Below are 19036 nucleotides of genomic sequence, written 5' to 3'. Positions count from 1 at the left end.
ATTGTGTGCTACATGACTGAATGCTTGCAGTGGAACCACGGGATCTGGGCGGACGACTAAATTTGGAGGCTGCGGTATTTGAGCGCGACCTTCCTGGCTCTACTGTGCTCTGGCGGCTTCGTGTTCGCTTTTGGCCTCTCTGGGCAGGGAAGGGGTCTCTTCCTACATACCGATTGTGGTCAGCTAAACAACCAGACGAGTTGTAGCAGTAAGCCGCGACTGATTCAGCCGCTATCTTGAACCTTACCCGTGTCAGGTGGCATTTTCAAATAAGCGAATGACGGCTGTTTGTGCTAACTATCCAAAATATCCGCTTTGTGGGCGTCGCTTTCCAAAGGCGATGTGTTGTTTGTATCCAAAGTCTTTTCGATGTGATTCGACACCCACTGCACGCGCCGAGGCGCTGAGGTAAAAATAATTACGTCAGAGAGCGACGAATCGATAAAAGATACCATAGAGCTCGACAGTTAGCTTCCAGTCCTCGATGTCGCCGTTCCGATGTCGACTGACTGACGTTGCGATGCAGCCTCTTCGCAGTCTGTAAACAACTGTTTGTTGATGGGGAAACGCCGCAGCCGTTTTCGGTTTTTGGGGGTGGAGTCACGGGACCTGTGGCTGGCGGAGCGGTGAGCACCGGCAGTAGTCGCTTAGTCATATAACTGTGGACAAGCCACAGATCGATCGAGTCTACTACATCTGATTGGCTGTCATACGACCGCGCCACATGATACCCTCACGTGTAAATTACGGTACTATACAGCAGACCACGGCACACACGGGACCGGGGCAATATAACTATTGGCGAAATTTGGCTATTACGTCTTGATCCTCCTTGCTCTCTCCAAAACACCAACTTCCCTCCACCAACCTCCCAGCTCACCAGCTCATCCCAGGTCAACGCCCTTTGCTCGGTTGATCGTCATACAAGCTGATAATTGCCATCTTACATCTGACACAACTCCCTTTTTGGATCCCTCCTTTTTCGCCGGGACTCGTCCGCAATCCCGAATCTTAGCAAACATGTCGTTCCAGGACCGTGCGCTGCACCAGATTGCTCAGATTGACAAGGAGGTCAGTATATCGGAAAGTCCCACCTTCTCCTCACCCTTGAACAACAGCTGGTTGAGACATTCGAGCTCTTGTCGAAGGCAATAAACTCTATGCTGGCTGAGTTCCAACTTTCTCCCTTTTACCCGCAGCAGCTGACGTCTGCCATTGTAGCTCTCGAAGTATCCTGTCCTCAACAACCTTGAGAGGCAAACCTCAGTCCCGAAGGTGTATGCTTTCTTGGGCCTCGTTGGAATTTACTTCTTTTTGGTTTTCTTTAATATCGCAGGGGAATTCTTGGTCAACTTCGCTGGGTTCTTGATTCCTGGATACTACTCACTCAACGCGTTGTTTACGGCAACCAAGACCGATGATACCCAGGTAAGTCTTCCCACTTTAAAACTCCCCTTGTTATGTATGGCAGACGCTGACAAATGGTTCCAGTGGCTCACTGTTAGTAACCTCGTTCCTGTCTCGAATTGTCAATTGTCCTTCGACCCTGAAGCTGATCACATGTAAAATAGTACTGGGTGGTCTATGCCTTCCTAACTGTCATCGAGAGCGCTATTAGTGCTGCTTACTGGTTCCGTATGTCACTAAATGTGCCAAAGTATCATTTTGAAATTGGTGCTAACAGATACCTAGCCTTCTACTACCTTTTCAAGTTTGTGCTTATTTTGTGGATGGCCCTTCCACAGACTCAGTAAGCATATGGCCCCATGCCTTTGGAATAGACCTATTCTCTGATCACTGTAATAGCGGTGCCCAAATCGTTTTCGGATCCTTCATTCAGCCGGTGTTCTCCCGCTACTTCCAGAGCGGCTCCACCTCCTCCAACTTGCGTTCGCAAGCCGATAAGGCCACCAAGGAGCACTCTACCTAAGAGCCTCTTGGTAGATGGTAGGAATCAGTGATTGAGGACGTTGAAGCCCGCAAAAAAACAATTTTGGCTTGTCCTAAGATTCCTCCGTTCTTAAGAGGTCCAAATGCTCGATCAGCGCCGTGGAGACGCACAACTTTATGAGAGAGATCGAGGGAACGCAGTAGCTGCTTATATACAAGTGTTCGATGGGGTTGAGTGCCTCGAATCTTGACGGGATTTGTATTAGAAGGGGCGGCTGTTGAGGCTGGTTCGGTTGTTTTGTATCATTCCTGTTTTTTTTTTTTTTGTTGTCGGGTTTCTTGTTTATCGTGCAAATCGATAGGACATTATCTGCGTCTCTGGATGATAGCGTAGCTCAGGGTGGAAATTCTTTCCCTATTTCGGTTTTCAGTTGAGCGTGGCTCATGTACAGTCGTGGGCATGTATTTGTCTCAAATGCCAAACATCACAGCAAACAACAAAAAGGGGTATCAGTCAATAAAACCCAAGTTTGTTGCCCCAATTGTCCAATTTGGGATTTAAAATGATTTGGAATGGAAATGGATTCGCGTCACTTGTCGTAATGGGGGGGATATGGTCCTTGCTTTGATTGGCAATGGCAAGAATTTTGAAGGCGGCCTTCTGCAACGTTTTCTCCATAGCTTTTCGTACCTTCGCCCGATCTGTAAAGCTCAGTTAGATGAGCTCATGTCCATGATTATTATAGCTAAAACGTTATGATGGGCTATGCTTCCACCAATAGAATACTGACCTGACTCGGTTCTCGGTGTAGCGATTGTCACATCAACGGTCCATATCTCCCAGCACACTGCTTCTTCATTCTTTCCAGCAAGCGCTCCGAACCAGAGTCCACCTTTTCGTCGCTTCTTTTCGAAGAACTGCACACCTATGCGCCCGCGGACACCACCGTTGGGAGAGTTCGAGGCGGGGGAAAGATGTTGCCGAATAAGGGTGTTTATGCGAGAATCGATTAGGGTTTCGACTTCCACGTCGTCGACAGCGGGGAGGGTTAAGTCTAGAACGTCGAAGGTGTCGGGGCGAACGCAGGGGAAATATCGGTGGAAGAAGATAGTGTGGAGGATGCCTGGGACACGGGGCGACCGGGTGGTTAGCTTGTTTCGCAATAATATATATATATTTTTTTCCTTCAAAAGCATGGATGCCTGCGGTTTTCTTGCAGAGCCCACTAGCCCGTAGCAGATGCCATATCTGCGGTTTTGCGGCGCACAAAATCATGTCGAGCGCAGAATCCGGGGTTATGCGCCCACCTTTGAGGACATCTTTCACAGACGCGGGGTCGGCGAACACGTCGATTACGTGTTCCGGGGGTTTTCGCGGGTCCATTTGGGCGGCGGAGAAATTTTTTTGCAATGCTAGAAAGGGTAAGGTATAGAGGAAATATGTGACCCAGCGGCGTAGGAGACCAGCTGGGTCGGAAGATTGGGTCGGTTTTAATTATATCTGGTGTACGCGGGGTGGCAAGGTCGTGAAGTCCAGGGTGGTGGTCGACTCTTCCGGCCCTGGCCAGCGTTTCACACCACGACTTTTGCTTGGATGGATAATTTTTTGGTGGGGATTAGCTGTATGTGCCTTAGCTCCGGGCTGAGTAAGACTTTCCGCCCCTCCATTTAGCTGCATTTTAGACTTTCTTCAGTTTCATGCTTGAGGAGGGCACGCATCACAGGGTCTGCTGTCCAGATCAAAGAGGTTACGATGTCAGAGTAAACTACGGGATAAGCAGGACAAAGGCCTTTGCCGACATCTGAGAGTACATAGGTCCACTGCGATTGGGCAGATGAAAAGATCATCAGTATCAAAGATGGAGAATACCTGTGTCTGGAGTACAGTCACCTGGCTATTTCCAGCGGAGTTCGCCGGCTCTTTACTCGAGTACAGCTAGGGGGGCTTCCTCGCGGAGCTGAGGTCATGACGGAGGCTCGGAGTGGCGGCGCATCAGGACTCCGCGTCTGCTAATCTCCAGCTCAGCGCAAAGACAAGGAGGTGTGTGGCTAGTGGGCTCCTTCGTTGGGAGGTGGTAAGTTACATCATGGGCTCACTAGCCACTGCTGACAAAGATAGCCGAGGTCGTCTGTTGGGGATGAGCTCCTGCCAGAGCGATTCCATCTGAAGATCAACCTCCACAGCGCCCAACCTCAGTTCGTCTGAAACAAACTCGTGACATCTTCATTGAAGGCGCTTCTTATCGACTTTTCGTTTCGGGTGTTGCTTTTCTCAGTTGATTATGGTAGTCCCGTTATCATAGCGTCACCAGCGAAGCTCCCAAGTCACACCCCTTGAAAATGATCAGCGCAACGAGGCGCTGGCTGCGACAGCATCGCAAAGGCCTTGCCATCGGAGCAGGTGTTGTGGGCATTGGGTATTTGGCCACGCAATATGTCTTTTCTAAGATCTCAGAAGCAAGCGAACGGATGAGCAGTGAGAGGATAGCCCGAGAGAAGTGCGTAGTGGCCCAAGCAAATCGACCATGGAACCAGAGTATGGTACTAACGACGTGATCGGCACATAGTCTCCGTCGCCGATTCGAACAGAATCAAAGTGATTGCACCTTTACCGTTCTCGCCCTTCTTCCAACGGCTACAGAAAATATCCTTGCAGCTCTCCCTGTCGAGGAGCTAACTAACGAGCTTCAACAAAAGCGAGCGGCCAGACTGGCCAAGCTTACTGCGAGCGAGATGCAAGGGTCAGAAATGAGCTCTGGACCACCTAGTATGACAGAAGACGATGTTTCTAGCTTAAGAAGCGACAACTACGTGCATGCAAGTCAAGTGGTTGACTCTACAACGGGGGAGCAAGCGCAAAGGGCAAAGTCGCGGACACAGCTGTGGAACGATTTGAAGATCAATTGTAGGTGCTCTTTGTCCCAGAGTGTTCTTTTAAATGAGGTTCTCATTGCTTTAGCCCTCACACGATCGTTTACGCTCTTATACACACTCTCGCTCCTCACCCTCCTAACGCGTATTCAGCTGAATCTTCTTGGTCGGCGAAATTATCTTTCGAGCGTTGTGGCACTGGCATCGCCTCCGCAAAATCCGTCTACAATCAGCCTTGAAGACGATGATAATCCCGAGCATTCATTTGGAAATGACTTTGAAACCAATAGGCGGTACCTAACCTTCAGTTGGTGGCTATTGCACCGGGGATGGAAAGACTTAATGGCCGAAGTCGAGGCCGCAGTCAAAGATGTCTTCGGAGAGGTGAATCCGAGAGAGGATATAACCCATGAAAAGCTCTCAGAGTTAACGCTTGCCGTCCGGAAAAAGGTTGAAGGAGCTACAAGTGGGGAGAGACGGTACGTCGTCTATTTCTCTCAATTTCGGACTATACGATGCCTATTCTAATCTACCATTTTACAGAGTGCGGAAGTGGCTCCCCTATCTGTTACCTCCCCGGGAACAAGAAGACTTTGTCCTTCAGGAGTCGGGTGTCCTCTCTGCCACGGAGGCAAGTCCCCAGAGCGCTGCAACCCTCAGGCATCTGTTGGATGAAACGTCCGATCTTATCGATTCGCCGTCATTCACCCATGTTTTCTCTCTCTTGAACAACGAAGCTTTCTCCCATCTAATTGACACCAAATGTGCAACGGAAGCTTTTAAGGGGCTGTCCCAGGCACAGAAGAAAGAGCAGTCTCCACCGTTCTCCTCCACAGCGACTATGGTACCCGTCGCGGAGCCCTCAGCACCAAAAACGAAGCTTGCTTCCATATTAGCGGTGATTTCCCGCCAGTCTCATGTGATAGGAAATGGTACCAATCCGCCCAATGAGTATTTATCGATCATGGAGCGAGAAGTCCGCGAGTTGGAAGCCTTTGCGGCGGTCATATATAGCAGCAATTTTGACTTGAACCCGTCGATGTCCATGCTCGGCACCAAGATAGGGCCTGAAGGTCCATCTACAGCTGTGGAGGATGCACCTGGCGGCGAAGCCAGCATAATCGAGCTTCCAATACCTTCGGCGGAAACTGCCAGTGTTGCCAATGCGGAGCCAAATGAAGCCGGGCAAGATTTTGGGTTTGAAAAGGCGTGGGGTAAAGCTGTTGAGCAGTCTTGAGCGGGCTGTATGGAGTCTTAGATTTACTCAATGAGTTCACGATATATATGTATATACCTTGCAATAAGCATGATTCCGGAATTGCCGGCGCCATTATTTCTTCTACTTTTTTTTGGGTCAATTGGTTGATAGAGGAGGCGTTGGGATCGCAATAACTGTGGAATGAATTTCCGCCCGGCTTTGACGTTGCTCGTTTCAGCTGGCTGAAACGACGGTATTAAGCGCAGAGTATACCGAGCATAGAGTACGGAAAATAGATCCCCACTTCCGTCCCGTAGTTATGCAGTTCAACAGTACCAATTTTATGGTTGACAGTGCGAGCTTCAAACGTCATCCTTGCATATAATTTCATTTTTATTTGACAGCTGACAGTGTGCTGGTGCGGATTGCGGGAAATGGCTCGTGAATCCATGACCCTCCTCCACCATGGACGTTCAGCCTGCTCACGTTCCCAGGCGGGGAAGAAGGTTGTCTGAGCTTGATCGCACATGGCGCGGCGGCTTCACGTCCAGGCGGACGCGCTCTACTACTGCATGTAGGTAGGTTGGGTGGGGTGCGGAGGTGGCTTTCAGTGTTGGGCCCGTGCGGTGATTGGCCAGTTTGCGATTTAGCCGCGAGCGGGTTCCACCGGGCCACGGGACCAGCACGCCGCATCCAGCAGCAGCCAGGCTGATCCCAGGGTACTGTACGTAACGCACGTTCGGCCTCCCGTCCAAGCGGCCTGCCTGGCCTCAGCAGGGGAAGAATGTGTGAAGCTGCCCTGCGTCCCTCCATTTTCTCAAAAACATTTTCTCGTTCCCCTCTCCTTCGCCTCCCCGGAGAGAGCAGCGTTGGAGTTTGCCCTCGACGTCTTTCTTACTTTGTTGGGGAAGGCCGCCTGCCTGGCCGTCCTCTCTGACCGTTCAACATGGCGTTGGTGGTAGCACAGACGGGCACTGTGGGTGGCTCTGCAGCTCCTGCGGCACCTACAAACAGAGCAACTCCGCAGGGTGGTATATTCGATCGTCTGAACCCGTCTCAGTATGATCCAAAGAACCCGCTTACCTTGTTCATCATCCAGGTAAAATGCAACCGACAGGCGAGGACTGGTGGAGGTGGTTATACGCTGGCCTTCTACTAACTGAACGTGCTCATCTCTCCAGGCTAGCATTATTGTCATTTTCTGCCGTCTTTTACATTTCCCACTGTCTAAGATTCGGCAGCCTCGTGTGATATCAGAGGTGATCGGTGGGATCCTGCTCGGTCCGTCTGTGATGGGCAGGATCCCCGGATTTCGAGATGCCATTTTTCCAGAAGAGTCGCTGCCAAATCTCAACCTGGTGGCTAACCTTGGATTGGTGTTGTTCCTTTTCATGATCGGTGTTGAAACTAATATTAAAACCCTCACGAGCAATTGGAAAGTTGCCGTTGGCGTATCCGCAGCCGGTATGATTCTCCCGTTTGGACTGGGCTGCGGCATCGCATATGGGTTGTACCACGAGTTCCGCAATGATCCCGGACTGGCTCCAATTAGCTTTGGTACCTATATGCTTTTCATCGGTATTGCAATGGCTATTACTGTGTGTTTCTTCCAAAAGTTCCATCTAGCCAATCCCGTCCTTACCTATTATATCTAGGCATTCCCCGTGCTTTGCCGTATACTAACTGAACTGGAACTGCTAAACACGAATGTTGGAGTTATTGTTCTTTCGGCTGGTGTTGGAAACGATGTTGTCGGCTGGGTCCTTCTCGCTCTTTGCGTTGCTCTCGTCAACGCAAACACGGGTATAACTGCACTCTGGGTGCTGCTGGCTTGCATTGGCTTTACTCTGTTCCTGATATATGCGGTTCGCCCCGTGTTCCACTGGTTTTTGAAGCGAACTGGCAGTCTGCACGATGGCCCTAATCAGTCCGTCGTTGCCTTAACACTCCTTTTAGCCCTGGCAGCTGCCTTTTTCACCCAGGTAATTGGTGTGCATGCAATCTTTGGCGGCTTTTTGGTTGGAATTATCTGTCCCCACGACGGAGGATTTGCTATCAAACTCACTGAAAAGATTGAAGATGTAATTGGTGCCCTCTTCCTTCCGCTCTATTTTGCACTTTCTGGGCTTAATACGAACGTCGGCTTGCTCAACTCTGGTATAGTGTGGGGTTATGTATTTGCTGTTGTTTTTATTGCTTTTATCGCCAAGGTTACTGGTGGAATGTTGGCCTCTCGGTTTCACGGCTTGCTTTGGAGGGAGAGTGCAACTATCGGAGTGCTGATGAGTTGCAAAGGTTTAGTCGAGCTTATTGTCTTGGTATGTTGGCAATTGGCCATGATATGAGTGCACTTGACCTCGACTAACTTCTACCTAGAATATCGGCCTTCAGGCGAAGATCCTCAGTAGTCGTACTTTTACTATCTTTATAGTAATGGCCCTGATTACAACCTTTGCTACTACGCCTCTTACCCTGTGGTTATACCCTGAATGGTATCAAACCAAGGTAGATCGGTGGAGGCGTGGAGAAATCGACTGGGATGGAAATGTACTCGATTCTGAGAGCGATCACAGCGGTGGCAGCTCAGATCTCGCTCAGCAGAAGGCCCGTTCCTTGTCCATCAGAAAGCTGATGGTTTACCTCCGCCTCGACAATCTTCCAGGCCTTTTCACGTTTATTTCTTTGTTGGGAGCCGATGATATGACAACTGTTGAAGTTTTGAAAACTCATCATAGCCACGACAGCAACGGGGGTGACCGATCCACCAGTGCAAAGAGAAACAAACCCGTCGAAGTTCATGGAATTCGACTCATCGAGCTCACGGATCGTGACTCTAGTGTCATGAAGGTGTCAGAGGTTCACGACTACAGCTTTAGCGACCCTATTCTAAACACATTCCGTACCTTTGCGCAACTGAATAGAGTTGCCGTTTCCGGTGCAGTCGTTATTGCACCGGAACATGCATACGCGGAAACATTGGTCAACAAAGCTCGGGACTTCTCTTCGGACTTCATGCTCATTCCATGGAGCGAAACTGGTGCCATGAGCGAACGTCAGATTCCTTTCCTCGATGTCAACAGCGAGAAGTTTGCCACCGGCCCACACAGTACATTCATCTCCAACATCCTGAAGAATTCGAAAAGCCATGTTGGCATCCTGGTGAACAACGGCTTCGGAGGACCCGCCTTAACCCAGCCAAAACCAGGTTACCTGAAGCGCACTATCAGCGGACGAAGCCTTTATCGAACAAATGACTTGGCAATGATGCCCTCGATGGAAGATGGGCATCATATATTCTTCCCTTATTTTGGAGGCGATGACGACCAAGTCGTTCTTCGCTTGGTTCTTCAACTTGCCAAAAATGCAACAATCACAGCGACCATAGCACATATCGTTCTTGATGACACCGACACTCCTGCCTCTTCGTCCAAAAACCCGGCAGTATTCTATGGCCTTACCATGGCACCAGAAGAAAAGGAAGCCGACAGTGCGTTTTTCAACACCATTCGCGATTCTCTTCCTTCCGAGCTTACTCCCCGAGTCATCTTCCAGACAATTCATGCCACGACCACCGACCTGATCAGCGCCACCTTGCAGACAGCCAAGTTAGATGTAGGTAAATCGAACCAAAATCGGGGTGATATTGTCATAGTCGGCAGGAACAGTGTCGTGCACGGTACCGGTTCAAGTTTCGGGCTTGCCACGTCTGCGCAGTCTGGGGAGATTGGCTCGGAAGCTCGAAAGGCGCTAGGTGTCCTTGGTGAATCGATGGCTACGAACGCGAATGACGTGAAGGCTAGCGTGCTCGTGGTTCAGGCGGGTAAAGAAGGCTGAATTCCCATTACAGCGATTTCCAGTGCCTCTTGATTTACAACGGAGGGGGGAGGGTGTGCTGGGTCTTATTGAAGGCGGTGACGTTTCATATATATATCTAGAGCGTATATAGGCCAGTATGAGTGTTTAAATCCTAACTATGTGGTTGCAATTATTCCTTGGAGGGCTGCGTGTTCGCGGGTGTCACACAAGGTTATCATCTAGATTTGTTATACCGAGCATTGCACAATTACACATAACTCAGGGGTTTGGAGGCGGTATGTTGTTAGAATCCTATGAAGACGTTGCAACGACACCTGCCGAACCGACAGATCATCAAGCGCATCTGTAAAGCCCGGAGCCCCCCTGTGCACTTGAATGTAGAATGTACCCTGGAAGGTTCGTGCGTCAGCTGAAGGGCGACAACGGATGCTTCTGGACGAGTCAGCCGCACTTGAACGACTACACCACCCCGCCCAAATCCCCGCTCCTCGCAGCATACATACTCAGAAGCAAAAGTAATTATTTGATAAAATTTGAACCAATAGATTTCCAAAAGCTGGTCGCTACCTTTGCAGCACTGTGCCGGCTAGAAAAACAGAAATGGTGGGATCCCACAAGGTGTCCACTCCTGTCTTGACTACCAGCACGTAATCACCGCCCTCCAGGCGAGAGGAACAACCCGCTAGTCATACAAATCGGCGAGACTGGAAAAGTAACTCGTCTAACGGTCTCCCACCGAAGGCTTCTTTCCAAAATACCCGTTCACACCCGCGTCTAAGTTCTGCACCATCAGAGAAACACGGGAACGAAGTACACACTAGCCATCGCGCCATTAAAGGAAGAACAAACCAAAAAAAAAAAAAAAAAAAAAAGGGGGCCGTTGTTGTTCCTTGGAACTAAAGAATTTCCCGAGACTACTTGGGCTCGCATGTCCAAGGCGCTCCAAGAGCCAACGATGCCGTCGGTATAATAGCAAGATGATCATCTTTCGGGGTATCAAATGTATTGCGGTTTGTCCAGGCAGGTAGAGAAACGAAGCATTGCATGATGTCCAACAAGTTTAAGATGACGTTCCTCTCGCTGTTCTGTTTGGTTTCGTTCATTGGGTTTGATGGGATTGTTTTCCTCAGTTCCTCGGTTGAACCCAACAAGCGAAAAGGTCGTTGTTGGGGAGTACTCCAGAGGAACGCCAAATATGTGCTTTTCGGCCAGGCTAACACTTCGTGAGAGTTCGCTTTGAGAAACGCGTACCGAAGGGGATAATCTTAGCTCTGCCGCCCGTGTCACATCGCAGCTATGATTGCGGGTAGCTAACTAGTAGTATTGTATGCGTTTAGCAAACCCAAGCAACCGGTCCGTCGTGGATCCATAAAGGTTGTCGGCACTTGAATCTTACCGAAAAGAGTAACTCTTGGCAGTGTTCGAGTCGAAGAGAACTATGTAGATAGCTTGGATTCCGATGACGGGCTGTCAGATTTTACATGTGGGTTCACACAGCACGGAGAAATGGGGCATATTTGATAGATCGCCTCTTCGGTCAAATTCATATGACGGCCGTCGGCGCCCACGTTCGCGGGCGCCGTTTTATCACCGAAAGTGAGTCTGCGGTGGCAAAAGCTCGCAACTGTCGGCCCCACAATTGGGAGGCAAAGCTGTTGTTTCCAGGCCTGCAAAGGACCCTTCAGAACGGCGCTCTCGCAGTGCGGGTGGGGGAGTCTTCAAAGTAGTTTTTAGTTAGTTTCTCCGTACGGAGTATTCCGTATAGGAACTCAATTATAATTTCCAAAGCACCACCGCCACGGCGGTCTGCTCAACAACCAACCTACGGAGTAAGTTCCGCACCAAGATCACAGGACATGTGAGCCACTTAGCAGGTCTGTTTTGTCGCATTTGATTAGCGAAACTTCGCTCGAAACGACAAATGGTCGGTCGCACTCACCGTAAAATCTTTACGTCGTGGAGGACGTGCGCTACTCCAATAGATTGAGATAGAGATGTTCGAGATATCAGAGATGTGGGCACAGCGAATGGGGCGAGTGACCCTGGTATCGTCCTGATTTCACAAGTGAGTTTCCTCCGTACAGTACGGAGTACAGAGAAAGTAACACCTCTGTACGAGGTAGGTCGAAGCCTAGTACATAGAGTGATCCGTACCAAGGCTGGTGTTTGAAAGGTGGATCTTCTGGAGTTGTGGACAGCGAGGATTTCAGCTGCTCGGAATCTGGATCCATCAGGAGCGTGCCAAGGGCCAGCTCACTTCGAGACGGAGCTGGAACGGTCCAACCGTGTTTCGCTCACAACCGAAATCCCACAGGACCATTTTAATTTCAAAATGATTGATTTTTTTTTTGCCCACTCGCCGGATGATGGAGGTAAGACTCATCTGCATGTATACATATGCACAGTGAAAAAGAGAAGAGCGGCAAAAGCTGTGGGGGGCGTGGGGGAAAAGTTTATCCCTCATCGGGCATGCGGAAGCAAGCTCAGTAGGGAGCTTGGCAAGGAGCGCAAATCCTTCGTCTGAGGGAGAGTGAAGATCGATGCAAAGAGGCGCGCTTTGGATTACGTGGACTCAGAAGCCTCCTTCGCTCTTGAAGAATCCCGCGAAGATACCTTGGCGACTGAAATTTGAATTCGAGAATGCTGTCCCCCTCGGCAGGATTTCACAGCAGGACGCCAAAAAGCCCCGAAAAGCGACTAATTTAACCTTAAAAAGTTTATTGGTGGACTTACGGAGTACTCCGTACTGTAGTTTAAGATTTCCTGCGGGAGGAAAAACCCGAAAATTACTTCCGAGAGCGGACCTCCTGTGTTTCTAGAAGGTTTGCAAACGGGCCAACCAAAACGTAATTTGCGTCTCGTCTGGCCGATGAGACCTGCTTTCCCCTGCGGATGGGAACACACAACGCCGGAAGGGGGGAAGGAAAGAACAGCAGATCGGAGCCGCTGCCGGTCCTTCAGGACTGCAGTCCCATTTCCTGTTCCTGGCCGCCGCCGCCTTTCCTCGTTGCTTGGGGTTGACGCCGCTGGTGCGAGAGCAGTTAAGCCTTGGGAGAGTTTGCTAGCGGCCGGCCACAGTTGCAACCAGTCCGCTCTTGGCAAACCTTCGATCCGCGCCCGAGCGCCGCTACTGGCCGGCCGGGTGGCTTGGCATGGCTTGGCATTTCCACCGTCCGCCGTCGAAACATCCGATCCGGAAGGGGCTGCTGGCCAATCAGCGTGCGGGTTTTTGGCGTGTCTCACGCAGTTGTCGCCTGTACGACCGGTAAGTTACGCACACACACGCCAACACCCGCGGCAGCACAGCTCGTCGCTCGTCGCTCGTCGCATCACCGGCAGCCAGACAAAAGACCCGATCCCACTGCTCAGGAGAAGACGGGTGAGACGCAACTCCCGTACGCTCGGCTGTTTGGTCGGGAAGTTGACTGCGTAAAACGTGGTGTGAGAGTTCTGGTGGATCCAAATCTGGTTTACTTGGTCTGCGTTGCCCTGTCCCACTCAACCCCAGAACAGATCCCAACCTGACCAACTGGAGTCTTCCCACCCCCCGCAATGGACCGTGCTGTCAATGCAGTCAAGTTAAACTTATGAACGGAGTAGCAGTGGCGGATAACTCTCCTCGCTCTTCTCGCCGTCGACGAGCTAACTACTCAACCAGGGATCGAGTCGGGGACCAGGGAGCCACTTGTGGAGATTGCAAAGCCGGCTTCTGGAATTTCCTCGCCATCCGGCCCCCCCGCGTGCCTCTCGCGATCCCTCTGCGCTTCTCGTGCTCGTAACTGAATAAAGGTACGATCGGCGGCGTCCTGCGAAAACTCTGGTGCTAGGTGGCTGTTCTTATTAAACAAGCACCTCCCCTTAGTTACCCCGGGTTCTCTCGCCTTGGTCGATCCCCGCGTTTTTCTTTTTCTTGCCCTTCAGCTCTCACTATCCTGTAGTAATTTTTTTTATTTGATTTTTTTTCTTTTTTTCTTTTTTGCCCATTGTACTCCATCCGTACTCATTGTGACTTGCTGTTGTCACTGATTGTTTGATCACTGGGTACAAGGTCAATTTTTTTTAACCTTTTTAACTTCCGCTCTCAGCGCACGCAGAGAGTAGCTTGCACAGCTTCGCGTCACAAACCCATCAAAATGGGCAAAGAAGGTGAGTGTTTTGCTCTGATATCTACTTACCTCTGTTTGTTTCACGCCTTTGTATATGCCTTTTTTAACTCTTGAGTTTCACTATAGTCTTGGACGCTGAGGCGCCCTCGGATACTTCCATCGAGAATGGCAGCGATGTCCCAAAGCTCACCAACACAACGGAACGTAGATTGATGGCTAAGATTGACCTTCGGCTTCTTCCCGTCCTTTGCGTACTCTACCTTCTTGCCTTCTTGGATCGGTACGCCATCGCAATGCATTCTGTTGATTTGAGATCCTAATGTCTACTCCAGTGTCAACATCAGCAATGCTGTCATCTTTGGCCTACGCGAGGATCTTAATATCGTTTCTGGCACACAGTACAACACCGCCTTGACAATCTTCTTCATACCATATATTCTTTTTGAGGTAGTAAAATTCCCGTTTCTAGACTGTTTTCCAGTTTTGATCACTGACTTGGCAGATCCCGTCAAACATCCTCCTCAAGAAACTTCGGCCACATGTGTGGCGTAGGTGATCCCTTGCTGGCCACGCTCGAAGAATATTGGCGCTCACATTTCATATTTAGTGTCTGTTTGCATGTTCCTCTTTGGCCTCGTCACGCTCTGCCAGGGCCTTGTCAAAAATTATGCTGGCCTGTTAGCGACGCGCTTCTTCTTGGGTCTCTTCGAGACTGGCATGTTTCCAGGATGTAAGCTCGCCTTTCTCCGGTCTCTACTCCCACATCTGTGAAGCTAAACGCTTTTAAACAGGTTTCTACCTTATGGGAATGTGGTACAAGCGAAGTGAAGCCCAGAAGCGCTTCTCTTTCTTCTTTAGCTCCACAACTTTGGCGGGCGCTTTCGGAGGTCTCCTGGCTAGTGCCATTGGCAAAATGGATGGGTTGTCCGGCTACCGTGGATGGCGATGGATTTTCATCCTTGAAGGTCTTCTCACCTGCGTCGTCGCCGTCGCGTGGTTCTTCTTGATTCCAGACTTCCCCGAAGATGTTAAATGGATGAACGAGGAGGAGCGATCTTTCATCCGTGCTAAGCTGAGCAAGGATGTCGGAAGTGCTGGCCATCACATCTCTCTGACCTGGAAGGATGTGCTCGACGTGTTGAAAGATTGTGAGTCGCTGTGATCTCCAGCCTAGACTTCCAAGGGACTAACCCATTTTTGCAGACAAGATCTTCGTCGGTGGATTGATGTACTTTGGCATGATCGTTCCCGCCTACAGCTATGCCTACTTTGCTCCCACGATCATCAAGACATATGGATACAGCCGTATGCCTCCCGTCCCATGTCCCACCTTTGGCTTCTCATTACGCTAACTCCCCACAGCAATCAAAACCCAGCTTTACTCCATTCCTCCATGGGCTGCGGCATTTGGCTTCGCTATGACTCTTGCCTATATCTCCGACCGCGTCAGACATCGCTTCCTCTGCGCTGTCATTCCCATCTGCATGGCAATCGCAGGTTTTGCGATGGTCCGAACGATTCACGGTGAAACAACTCGCCACACTCAATACGGTGCTCTATTCCTCATTACCATGGGCGCCTACAGCGCCATGCCAATCATCGTATGCTGGTTCGCGATGAACCTAAGTGGGCACAAGCGTCGCAGCATCGGAACGGGTTGGCAAATCGGTTTCGGCAACAGTAAGTCAAAGCGCGCCCCACCCTCCCTTCGTCACAACAAAGACAACATGCATATCCCTGTACACAGTGTCGAATTACCCCCTAACTTTCTCAAACCTCTTTAGTTGGCGGCATCATCGCAACATATTCCTTCCTTGAAAAGGATAAACCAAACTACATCCCCGGCCACTCGATCTGTCTTGGATTCCTTGCCCTCGCCGCAGCCATGTGCTGCGTCTACTTCGTCCTCCTTGTCTATCGTAACAAGAGCCGTGACAAGGCTGCCGCTGCTGGTGCAGAAGTGGTTGATGACAGCGACCTCACCCCCGAGCAGTTGAGAGAGAAAGAATTGCTCGGAGACTTGAACCCAAGCTACAGATACCAGTTATAAAACAAATGTAAGAAAAAAAAATGTATTTTCTGGGTGGACAATCATTTAACAAAAGGGAAAAAAAAAGGAAAAAAGAGAAAAGGAAATAAACTGCGGTATTGAGATACACAGTTTTGTGTTGGGCGGATATGTGCTGCATATGTCATCTATTTAACTATGTGCGGTAGTTCTCCTTTCGGGGTTTGGATGCTACCATGGCATAGCGAACGTGATGAGATAGAGTACATACTAGAATAATTCTAATACTTTAGATTTATGCTATTGTCCTTGTTGACAGCAGAGCCCCTCTGACAATCATCCTGGGTTACAAATTCGATAAACAGGCGATACTTAACAATAGGGATATGCAGCAGCCTTTCGCCAACGCCGTCGGATCCGCATTGCTGAAACGAATACCAAAGACAGGCGCCAATGAATTCCATCATCGCATCGTCATAGAATTGTCAGGGCATAAGTGAATAAAGACTTGAGCATACATGTTGAATGAGAAGTCCAGCTGGCAGTAAAGTACAGCAGGGTCTACCTGAACTGCAATGAAGGGAAGAACCGAGGACCTGCATAACCGTACGCAGTGATGTTTTGAATATCGACTGTGCCATTTCCGAACGGACTCCACATTTTGACGAGGACAAACCGCCCAGACCTACCACTCTCCCGGTTAGATACAACAAGAATGGGATGGACGTGTAAAGGCTAAAGGGTAAAGGTGAGGGGAAAAGGCAACTTACACAGGCGGATCGAACTTGATACTGACGGAGCTCTTGTCTCTTCTGATAAAAAACCTTGCATGTGGGGAGAGGACCTCCTCTGCAGGTGGGACTGGCTCAGTAGCCTCCGCGTTGCCAGAGTACGGCCCTGCTGGAGGAGCGATGATATTCGGTAGTAATCGGCTCCTGAGTCCAATACTGCTCGAATCGACACCCATTGATTGTCGCACCTGACGTCGAATTTCGTCGAGGAGACGATCAGACGTGTCACTCACTTCATCATCACTACTATCGGTGCTACACTCCACCGGATATAGATACTCGGACATATCCTCATATGCTCCTTCAGCATTAGCTGTCAACTCCTCTGAGTGTTGATCGGGTATAGATCCATCGTCAGACCTATCGTCTTGTTCTAGAGTGACATGAAATTCCGTACGACGGTCTGGCGATAACTGTCGGCTAGTGGTTTGGGGCTGGCTACGGTCTTCGGGGTCAGTCGAATTATCTGCGTGGGAAGATAATTGTTCTGGGTGTACTAGAACTGTGCGTTGTGGTGACTGTAGCGAGGCTCGAAGAGCGCTAAGATATCGTTGTGAGGTAGTCTGCCAAGAATGTCGGCGAGGCGGTGGCCGCAAAGGTCGACAAGAATAGATTATATGATACCGGGCCGTACGACTGAGTAGCTCATCCGATGCCATAGTCACAAAGACCATCCCCTCACGAATACCAGCCCTGAATCAGCCGAACGAGTCAGCGTATCCTCTGATTAGTATTGCATAGATATCTAGCCCGAGACTCACGGTCCATCATATCCAGAGTTTGGAGCTTTAATAACCAATCTTCTCAAACAAAATGGGGTTTGGCCGTGGTGCTTTAGTATAATGTTGCATCGTTCGTTCTTGGCACTAAACACTGAATTGTCATTCTCCAGGATATTCTGTGGCCACGAGGTTCGACCGTTTAATCCATAAGCCCCTCCATCGCAGCTGAGAATTTCCATCTCCAGCGCCCCAGGCACAACCTGACCGTAGTGTCCGTAGCTTAAACCCCGTATGCCTTCGCGTTTATCATCGGAATCAAGTTTGATCCGCTTATTCCGTCGACGGCTTGATTGTCTCTCGGAAGGATGTTCGCGGGAAGCAGGACCAGGGGTCGCATTACTATCATCCAACAAGGTTCGAATTGTTGAACTCGCTGCCCTCAATCGCTCCTGGGCCGACTGAATGCCGCTCAGTCCATTAATATCGGCAAGTCTCCGTGCTCCTACCATCATCGATAAATCGTCCTCCCATCCTGCTCTTGGTCTTCTTGACCCGGTACTAATCAGGTGAGTTTCAACGGCATCTGAAGCATCTTGCATAGCACGTCGCAGACGATCACGGCGTTCAGCGTGATCCCCTGACGACCTATTATTAAGACGGTAATCTGACAATCGAGACGCCGCAGTGGCAGGGTACGACTCCTCTACTTCACGGTTAAGGGTGTCCAACGCACGGTCTCTTTGTGTTCCATCCCCGTCATGAAATTCAATGAGCTCTCGAAGGTGTCGTAGTTGACTTGCTAGATTTAAACGGGCGTGGGTGGCCTGCGATAATTGGGGTCTTGGGGGGTGATCGTTTGATGCCGGAGGGTAGTCAAAATTGTCAGACTGCACGTGTCAACACAACATTAGCCTTACCACCAAAAGGCTATGGACTCCGCAAATACGAATTGTGGCATCATTTCAAAGCAAAGAGTGCACAGTGAATACCATCTTAACAAAAAGAAAAGCCGTCACTTCACCGCAACCCAGGATACGAAAGGATGGCAGTCAAATGCAACGCCAGAGGTGTCGCCTAACATGTGCAAGGTGGGAGAGGTGAGGACGGCGGGTGGATGCGAGGACAACACGAAAACCTTCTAGCTTTCCAGGGTATCTTTTACTCTAACCACAAGACTTCGGATAGGGGTCCAAAACCATAAATGACGACCAGGAATAGAAGGAGATATCATAGAATGAGGGGGAGGGAGAGTTATCGAAAAAGAGGACGGGGGATGGAGTGTCGTCAAGAGCGGCCGGTTAGAGCGCGGACGGGGGGGCTTATGTCATCGGAAAGGGCGCTCTAACTAGTGTCGAACTCTAAATCCATGCTTGCCTAATTACATAATCAATTTAAGGCTGACTCTTGAGCCACACAGGCACGTGATTTACTGCCTCGGAAGGTTATCTAATCATTGCGCCAAGCCGCCAGTGACGCTCCATTATCAAGCGCGATCTGAAAGCGCTCGCGCCAGATTGTTGAAAGCGGCAACAAGGAAGAGTAACTCAGCCAACAAAGGCACCAATGAGACAAATACAATTGAAGTATTAATTGCACTCTTATTGCACTTCTCCTTATATCTTCTGCCAACTAAG

The 19036-nt window shown here is 50.0% G+C and overlaps 7 protein-coding genes across 7 annotated transcripts; 5 read left to right on the top strand and 2 right to left on the bottom strand.

Annotated features, from left to right (window-relative positions):
• Nucleotides 1-823: 823 nt before the first annotated feature.
• YOP1 (ER membrane protein DP1/Yop1) lies at nucleotides 824-1930 on the top strand (the record flags this gene model as incomplete). Its single annotated transcript, XM_003069331.2, has 6 exons — nucleotides 824-1071; nucleotides 1222-1428; nucleotides 1492-1500; nucleotides 1572-1635; nucleotides 1693-1750; nucleotides 1807-1930. The coding sequence occupies exons 1-6, from the start codon at nucleotides 1021-1023 to the stop codon at nucleotides 1928-1930; spliced, it is 513 nt and encodes a 170-aa protein (XP_003069377.1). The 5' UTR covers nucleotides 824-1020.
• A 474-nt stretch (nucleotides 1931-2404) lies between these two features.
• Nucleotides 2405-3348, bottom strand: D8B26_005782 (uncharacterized protein; the record flags this gene model as incomplete). The annotated part of the gene is made up of 3 exons (XM_003069330.2): nucleotides 3199-3348; nucleotides 2682-3014; nucleotides 2405-2592 (listed from the first exon to the last, which is right to left on the bottom strand). The coding sequence occupies exons 1-3, from the start codon at nucleotides 3272-3274 to the stop codon at nucleotides 2405-2407; spliced, it is 597 nt and encodes a 198-aa protein (XP_003069376.1). The 5' UTR covers nucleotides 3275-3348.
• Nucleotides 3349-4230: 882 nt separating this feature from the next.
• Nucleotides 4231-6090, top strand: PEX3 (peroxin; the record flags this gene model as incomplete). Its single annotated transcript, XM_003069329.2, has 4 exons — nucleotides 4231-4388; nucleotides 4458-4795; nucleotides 4850-5240; nucleotides 5305-6090. The coding sequence occupies 4 exons, from the start codon at nucleotides 4231-4233 to the stop codon at nucleotides 5996-5998; spliced, it is 1581 nt and encodes a 526-aa protein (XP_003069375.2). The 3' UTR covers nucleotides 5999-6090.
• A 716-nt stretch (nucleotides 6091-6806) lies between these two features.
• KHA1_2 (K(+)/H(+) antiporter) lies at nucleotides 6807-7118 on the top strand (the record flags this gene model as incomplete). Its single annotated transcript, XM_066124993.1, has 1 exon — nucleotides 6807-7118. Exon 1 carries the CDS (start codon nucleotides 6906-6908, stop codon nucleotides 7116-7118), a length of 213 nt encoding a protein of 70 aa, XP_065981074.1. The 5' UTR covers nucleotides 6807-6905.
• Nucleotides 7119-7251: 133 nt separating this feature from the next.
• KHA1_1 (K(+)/H(+) antiporter) lies at nucleotides 7252-10052 on the top strand (the record flags this gene model as incomplete). The annotated part of the gene is made up of 3 exons (XM_003069328.2): nucleotides 7252-7557; nucleotides 7615-8277; nucleotides 8336-10052. 3 exons carry the CDS (start codon nucleotides 7252-7254, stop codon nucleotides 9791-9793), a joined length of 2427 nt encoding a protein of 808 aa, XP_003069374.2. The 3' UTR covers nucleotides 9794-10052.
• Nucleotides 10053-13630: 3578 nt separating this feature from the next.
• D8B26_005778 (uncharacterized protein) lies at nucleotides 13631-15931 on the top strand (the record flags this gene model as incomplete). Its single annotated transcript, XM_003069327.2, has 9 exons — nucleotides 13631-13921; nucleotides 14008-14161; nucleotides 14214-14328; nucleotides 14384-14429; nucleotides 14489-14611; nucleotides 14673-15029; nucleotides 15085-15186; nucleotides 15244-15561; nucleotides 15666-15931. Exons 1-9 carry the CDS (start codon nucleotides 13909-13911, stop codon nucleotides 15929-15931), a joined length of 1494 nt encoding a protein of 497 aa, XP_003069373.1. The 5' UTR covers nucleotides 13631-13908.
• A 489-nt stretch (nucleotides 15932-16420) lies between these two features.
• On the bottom strand, nucleotides 16421-18603 carry D8B26_005777 (uncharacterized protein). The gene is made up of 4 exons (XM_003069326.2): nucleotides 18392-18603; nucleotides 17442-18289; nucleotides 16660-17373; nucleotides 16421-16574 (listed from the first exon to the last, which is right to left on the bottom strand). The coding sequence occupies exons 1-4, from the start codon at nucleotides 18392-18394 to the stop codon at nucleotides 16451-16453; spliced, it is 1689 nt and encodes a 562-aa protein (XP_003069372.2). The 5' UTR covers nucleotides 18395-18603; the 3' UTR covers nucleotides 16421-16450.
• Nucleotides 18604-19036: the final 433 nt, after the last annotated feature.

The sequence above is a fragment of the Coccidioides posadasii genome, chromosome 3 (genome assembly GCF_018416015.2).
Source record: "Coccidioides posadasii str. Silveira chromosome 3, complete sequence".
Taxonomy (NCBI): Eukaryota; Fungi; Ascomycota; class Eurotiomycetes; order Onygenales; family Onygenaceae; genus Coccidioides; species Coccidioides posadasii.
This window is presented reverse-complemented; position numbering and strand designations above follow the sequence as displayed.